Source organism: Saccostrea echinata, unplaced genomic scaffold (assembly GCF_033153115.1).
Source record: "Saccostrea echinata isolate AGI-Se365-2 ecotype Australia unplaced genomic scaffold, CSIRO_AGI_Sech_v1 ptg000056l, whole genome shotgun sequence".
Lineage (NCBI taxonomy): Eukaryota > Metazoa > Mollusca > Bivalvia > Ostreida > Ostreidae > Saccostrea > Saccostrea echinata.
In genome coordinates, this window is record NW_026889805.1 from 12,021,269 (window position 1) to 12,028,321 (window position 7,053).

The window sequence follows — 7,053 nt, forward strand, 5'->3', positions numbered from 1 at the left end:
ATAAACCATAACATTGAAAATAAAGAAAAATGACGATGGAAAACCAGAAGTCATCTCATTTGTCATACAGTTTAGTTGGTAGTTGGCCCTTATCGTCTATAGTCAGTTAAACGTCCAAATATGAAATATATATGTGGCGGAAACTGTGGTGTCGAGTTCACTGGGATATATCGAGTCGACATATGGAAATAACTACAATTGTTGAATGATAAAACGTCGTCAATATATCTGAATGTCTATTTGAAGGCCAAGACAGGTGTTTCCTTCTTCTCATGCATAAGATTTTGAATACATTCTGTTAAATAAAGGAGCACAATTAGTGTCCATCGAAATTCCAGTAGCTTGTTGGTAGACCTGGTCTCCAAAGACTACATAAACGTTGAATTGTCAATCTGGAACTCCAGCATCCTTTTAATATCAACGTCAGAGTACTTGTGTGTGGATTCCGAGTGATTTTAACAAAGTAATTTTGTTGATGATCAATCACAAGATATGAAAATTTCTGAGATCCATTTTTATTGAAGAAGCAGTTGTTTTATTATCTAAAAGCCTAGTTTTAATTTATCATAAGAAATGGTTGTAAAAGTGTAGAAAAATCGTACGTTTTGGTGTTACTGACTTTTGGAAATTTGGTGATCCTAAATTTTCTAAAAGTTCTTTGGAGTTTTTGAGAATCCATATCTGATTTACACCACGTCTAGAATATACTGTAGCACAGAACAGTAAGGTTGGGGCTCTGGTTTTTCTCAACTATCAATCCAAGGACTTTGATTAGCTCAAACTAGATCACAAGATCAAAAACAAAACAGCATATCGACTGGGTATTTCTATTTTCTAAGATTTCAAAATGATATTTCTAAAAGTTTAAGTGAATTTAATTGTTATTGTGATGGCAAATTGGATATAAGGTTACAATGCCTTGAACATGTATCAACTCTTAATTGGAAACAAAGATGTTTTTCTTAAATAAAAATAATCTAAAGTCAACAATAAAAAGATTCTATTAAAAAAGTGTTATCTGAAAATAAGCTGCGCATTATCTATAAATTTTCTCGAGTCGTCTATAAAGAAGAACTAATATTTACATAGCAATTGTCTTTTTTTATTTCTGTAGTACATGAAAAAATTAGGTATTCTTTTTTCTAAGATACTATCGCCTTTTGGGATTTTTCCTCTCATATCTAACATGTAAGGGACTTTGTAAAAGTGTTTTTGTGTATCCATAGCTTCCTCTGACCTTCATTATAGAATGAGAAACATGATCTGTACAACGTAAAAATTTTTTATGGGCCAAACTTAAACTGTGTTTTATGTATCCTTTTTATAAGGCTCATCTCAGAAATACTACTAAACCTATGGAATGGAGTTATGTTTTACAGATAAAGAGGATGCCATGATTCAATGATCAACGTAGATAAAGGTCTGAGAATTTTTATGACAAATGTCTCGGAGCATATATAGCCTTTTCATGGAAAGTGTTTCTAAAAGTAAAGCTTATATATCTGATTATTTATTACACAAGAAGGATGGCCATTAAAAGTTATGTCTTTTGTGCAATATATCATGAAGTGTTATGTATAGCAAACCAAGTTTTAAGCTTGTACATGGTGTTTTTTTTTTATTTTGTAAAGATTGTATCTTATGCGCGAGGAACACAATTCCTGGGGACAAGTGCATACAGGTATAAAATAGGTAAAAAGAATGACAGTTTCTGTTATTTGTTTATTTAAAGTGAAAACAAAAGGCCTAAGTGCCACAACGCCCACCTAAGTCACTTTGGCCCTACTTCATTAATTTTTTTAAATCCCCTTCCTCTTCAAATTCTTTTAAAAAATCTTGAATCCATTTTGTGAACCAAAATCTAGCCCTAAACAAAATCTAGTCCTAAACAACACTGGGATGCTTCAATATCAATACGATGATTGCCTATTGTTGATCGCCTATTGTAGCCTCAACCTATTCCCGAGGGTCATGATCTGAACAAACTTGAATCCAAATTATCTGAAGCTGCTTGCATACCAATGAAATATGAAGCTAACGAACAGGAACAATAAAAATTGGGAGTAGAGCAGACAAGGACCTCTTAAAACATCACAGGTGGGATCGGGGATCATGAAGGAGTAAGCATCCCCTGTGACAGTCACATCCGCCGTGTGCTCTTTGTCATGTTCGAACAAAATGACAAATCCGTAAACAATTCAGTGATAAAATAATGACCTACCAATTTGTATGAAAAACGCCAGTCAACATTCGACTGAACAAAAGATCGTATTTGCTAACAAAGTCATTGCATCAGTCATAGAATTTGCGAAATGTTGACTTTAAACGAGACTGTTGATATCCTTGTATGATCAACTTATTGTCAAAAGCTTGTCCCGTTTTAGAAATGTAGAGCATGTTCTTGCGTATCGAATTAACTGGGAGACATAAACTCCATATGCAGGTGATAATGATATATTACTACATAAATAAGGGAAGTTGACGATGACAAAGTTTTGTGTTAACATTAATTTGTTTATCTAGTAAAATATCCCAATATGAAACAGACTCTGTGGTGTTTTTTTTTCGAGTTCAAAGGAATAAATCGAATCAACGTAGAAATGAAAATGTATATTGTTAATTGATAAAACGTCGTTGATATATCTGAATGCCGAAATGAAGGTCACAGCAAGGGATTTTTTCTTTTCATGTAGAAGTTGTTGAATAAATTCCCATTGAATTAATACCCATTCGAATACCATCAGATTGTTGGAAGACTTGCTCTCCAAAAATACGTATATGTTGTCAATAAGAAACTTAAGCATCTTTTTCACGGAGAACTTGTATATACAATCAGAATGATCTCTTTTTGTGGCCCCTCCCTACCGCTAAGGACCATGATGTGAACAAACTTAAATCTACAATACCTGAGAATACTTCCATATGAATATGACAAATCATGGCTAAGCTGTTCTTAAAATAAAAAGATTTATAAAGATGTTTCCAGTATATTCATATATAAAATTTTTATCTCCATTTGTGGCCCCGCCATACCCCCTCTCCCCCCAGGATGTCATGATTTGAACAAACTTGAATCTTAACTACCTTGGGATGCTTCCATATAAATATGACTAATCATGGCTTTGCTATTCTTGAGAATGTTTTATTTTAAAGATTTTTACCTACATATTCTCATGTAAAACTTTGATTGCCTATTGCGACTCCGCCCTAATCCCGGGGCTCATGATTTGAACGAGTTTGAATCAACACTACGTAATGAAGCTTCTGCCAAAGTGGAACTTGAGAAGATTTTTGAAAGATGCCATTAAGTTTTCTTTAATTCATAATTATCTCCCATTCAAAGAGGGTGTGGTCCTTCATTTGACCAAACTTTTATTAAAGTTAAGTTAAAATTGGTCCGGTGGTCCTTGAGAAGAAATCTAAAAGTGAAAAGTTTTGAGACGGACAGATGGTTGCTAGACGGAATGTGATTAGAAATGCTCACCTGAGTTTTGAGTGAAGGTGAGCTAAAATGAATGCTCTATAGATGGTAGTAAAATATCACAACAAGCAGAATCATACGTTGACAGTTTGAAGTGACATACTATACATTCTTGAGATAATTCTGCCTAAAACACTTATTTACAAATTTTCTTTCAGTTTTTCTTTGCACAATAATGATGTTACCATATTAAATTAAATATCTTTCAATCTGCAGTTGTAACATAAATAGGAATGATTGATAAAAAGCGTATTATTCATTGTAAAGGCTATATAAATATCTAACACAAACTCTGTAAAGAAACCGATAACACTTGATAATAAATGAAGTTGCACATGGTAGAGAAAAAGTAACTAATGATCCTCTCATCTTCGAACGATATAGGGAACCTGTGAATATCCATGTTATAGATAGCCTGACGTCATAGGGAACCTGTGAATATCCCTGTTATAGATAGCCTGACGTCATAGGGAACCTGTGAATATCCCTGTTATAGATAGCCTGACGTCATAGGGAACTTGTGAATATCCCTGTTATAGATAGCCTGACGTCTATCACAGTTTATCTGATATGATGACTATACTCTCTTCTAAATCCTCAGAACTCTTGCTATCCTCCGACTCGAATGGTGTTTCTGTTGTTGAAACGGTGTATATCAAGTCTTTCTTCGATTTCCTGTTTTACAAAAAAAGGGAAGGGAAAAATCTTAACATGGCGTCGAAGGTACATATAAACGATCCAAATTAGGCATGGAATAAAAGTTTTATGTTAAAAAATGTACTGTAGATTCCTAAATATACGCAAAGAATTAATAATTGCGTAATTTCGCGAGAAATACCATTTGCAAAAATAAAATTACTCACTTTTATTTTCATGGTGCTAAAATCCATGCAAATTCTCTTGATTAACTGCCCACTCGCAAATTATTGTTCTCGCGATTTGATATTAAAGAACTATTTTGCAATAATAAATACTTGCGAAAAATAAGGAATCTACAGTATAATTTTATACATGTATTAAGTTCAAATACGTTTACTGATTGAATCAGAATTGTGTTCAACATATTGTACTAAACGGGCAATATTTTCCCAATGTAAAATAATATACATGCACATACCTCTCCTGTTTTGTTAATTTACAGGTAATTAAGCCCATGGCTTTTCTTCTGAAGTCTCGGTTGGTAAAACTGTACAAACATGACTTTAAAGTGTAATTTGTAAACTGAAAGAGATAGGCAGTAGACCACACCACGTGCATTTTCGCTTTCCCAAGATCATTTAAGTCTTTTTCATACGAATCCACGATGAAGTAGATACTTATAGGTAGAGTGGTCATAAGGAAATACACACTGGTATATACTAACATTCTGGTCAATCTTGTATCCAATCTCTTCAGTTTTTTATATGTGCGTTTATCCCAGATGGTAGATTTGCGGAATTTTCTAGAATGTCGAATCACACGAATTATGGTTGCGTTCATCACAATTAACAATAGAGACGGAACAACAGACAAAACTGTGAAGTCCACGTACGTGAAAACAAATTCTTCAAAATTGCCATATGCGTCTGTCAGAGAATTACACTCCCATTCCGGTCCATCTGGAATTAAACCGTTTGTCCAGAAATAATGCATATCTACTCCAGCTAAGATAAACATTAGTAGAAATACCAAAGATATACATCTTGGAATAGTAACTATTCTTGGATAACGATATGGAAAGTTAGATTTTATGCAACGTTCCAAAACAACACATACAAAAACCCATGAGGATAACTGCATTGACCAATAGATAAAGAACAAATTAAACTTGCAACCGAAGTCAGACAGAGCGCGAATATCTAAGGAAAATGTTTCTTTAATCCAGTACCTGCTAAGTCCAACACATAGAACCATTATATCACATAAAGCTAGAACAAACAGAAAGAAAAGTGGGGATTTCTTCTGGAACTTCATTTGCTTTAGCACACCAATAGTTAGTACATTACCGATCACACCAACTACGAAGAGGATTGGTGAAACCACGATCCAGAGGTACATGGAGACATTTTCTAGTAAATCTACATCCACTGAAGAATTTACTAAATGTGTCACATTGACAGGTGATATTGGCCGCCATATTGTGGATGTTATATTGGCAGAAGAAATAAGTGGTGACGTTGTAGATAAATTTGAAAATAAGCCATTAGTGGAATTATTATGAAACTTGCTCATCCTGACATGAAGAAAGTTAACCGGAGTGAATGTATAGTCACATCAAATTTCCCCCAGAGTGTAAAAGCATTCCTTAACAGGAAGAAATATGTTATAGATAAACATTCAGAGTGGATTTCCATGATTTTATTGAATGCTTTAAAACTAGGTATTTAAATATTTACATGATTGACAGTATTTTGTAAACTCCCACTTACTACTGAACGAAGGTCTCAAAATAAAGACATATATTATCATGTGGTAATTCAGAAAGTTATATATTATAGTACAGTTAAAGGACAGACAGGCTTTATTATAGATAAAATATTCTCCCGACAAACTTAAGTCTATTTGTAATTTTTAAGAGCTATGACCTTTGAGGTATATTTTGCAAATTGAGATCCATGTACCTGAATGATAACCTGAGAATCAAGCAATGCATACAGATGTTGCTAACTTGCATCTTAAATTGTTATAACTTTATAAATTATAACTTCATTACGAAAGCCTATTAGGATCAAACTACGGTAAAAAAAATTTAAAAGGCGTAATAACGCCTTTTGAAAAGGCGTTATAACGCGAAAAAAGGCGTTATTACGCCTTTCCAAAAGGCGTTATTACGCCTTTCCAAAAGGTGTTATTACGCCTTTCTAAAAGGCGTTATTACGCTTTTCCAAAAGGCGTAATAACGCCTTTTTTCGCGTTATTACGCCTTTCCAAAAGGCGTTATTACGCCTTTCCAAAAGGCGTTATTACGCCTTTCCAAAAGGCGTTATTACGCCTTTCTAAAAGGCGTTATTACGCCTTTCCAAAAGGCGTTATTACGCCTCTTTTTATTCAATACATGACTTACTTAGCCCACCCTGGGGGCTGATTATAATTAGATTTCCAGGAAAAAAGATTTTTGAATGTGTAAAATATTTTCAGTGTTAAACCAACTTAGTCCTTCTCTGATGCCAGACGCCTCTACCAAGATGCATGGATTTCAGAAATTTGGTTGAAGGCTAATTGCTCATTATACCTATGCAAATACTTTGCCTTTTTTTACCAAGAGGAGAGAAAAATATTTCAAATTTGACATGAATTTTTAATACGTGGCCAGCAAAGCCCAAAGCTGGTTCTGCCTATATTCTGGATTTTCAAAAGTAGAGTGTTGACTTCTCTTAATATGCATGCAAAATGCAAACAACTGTCTGCGAGATGTGCAGGAATATAGAAAATACTATAATTTATAATGTAATTTATAATATTAAAACTATATTCTAGATATTGCATAAATAAAGATGGCTTTGGTTCAATCTTTCATATATTTACTATTTTAAAATAACGCCTTTCCATTTTTGGATATAACTCCTTTTCAAACAGGCCGGTAGTACGAATGC

The 7,053-nt window shown here is 33.8% G+C and overlaps 1 protein-coding gene across 1 annotated transcript; it reads right to left on the minus strand.

Moving 5' to 3' along the window:
* Positions 1–3,653: 3,653 nt before the first annotated feature.
* On the minus strand, positions 3,654–5,734 carry LOC133173401 (neuromedin-U receptor 2-like). The gene is made up of 2 exons (XM_061308380.1): positions 4,599–5,734; positions 3,654–4,156 (listed from the first exon to the last, which is right to left on the minus strand). Exons 1-2 carry the CDS (start codon positions 5,690–5,692, stop codon positions 4,036–4,038), a joined length of 1,215 nt encoding a protein of 404 aa, XP_061164364.1. The 5' UTR covers positions 5,693–5,734; the 3' UTR covers positions 3,654–4,035.
* Between the last annotated feature and the right edge of the window lie 1,319 nt (positions 5,735–7,053).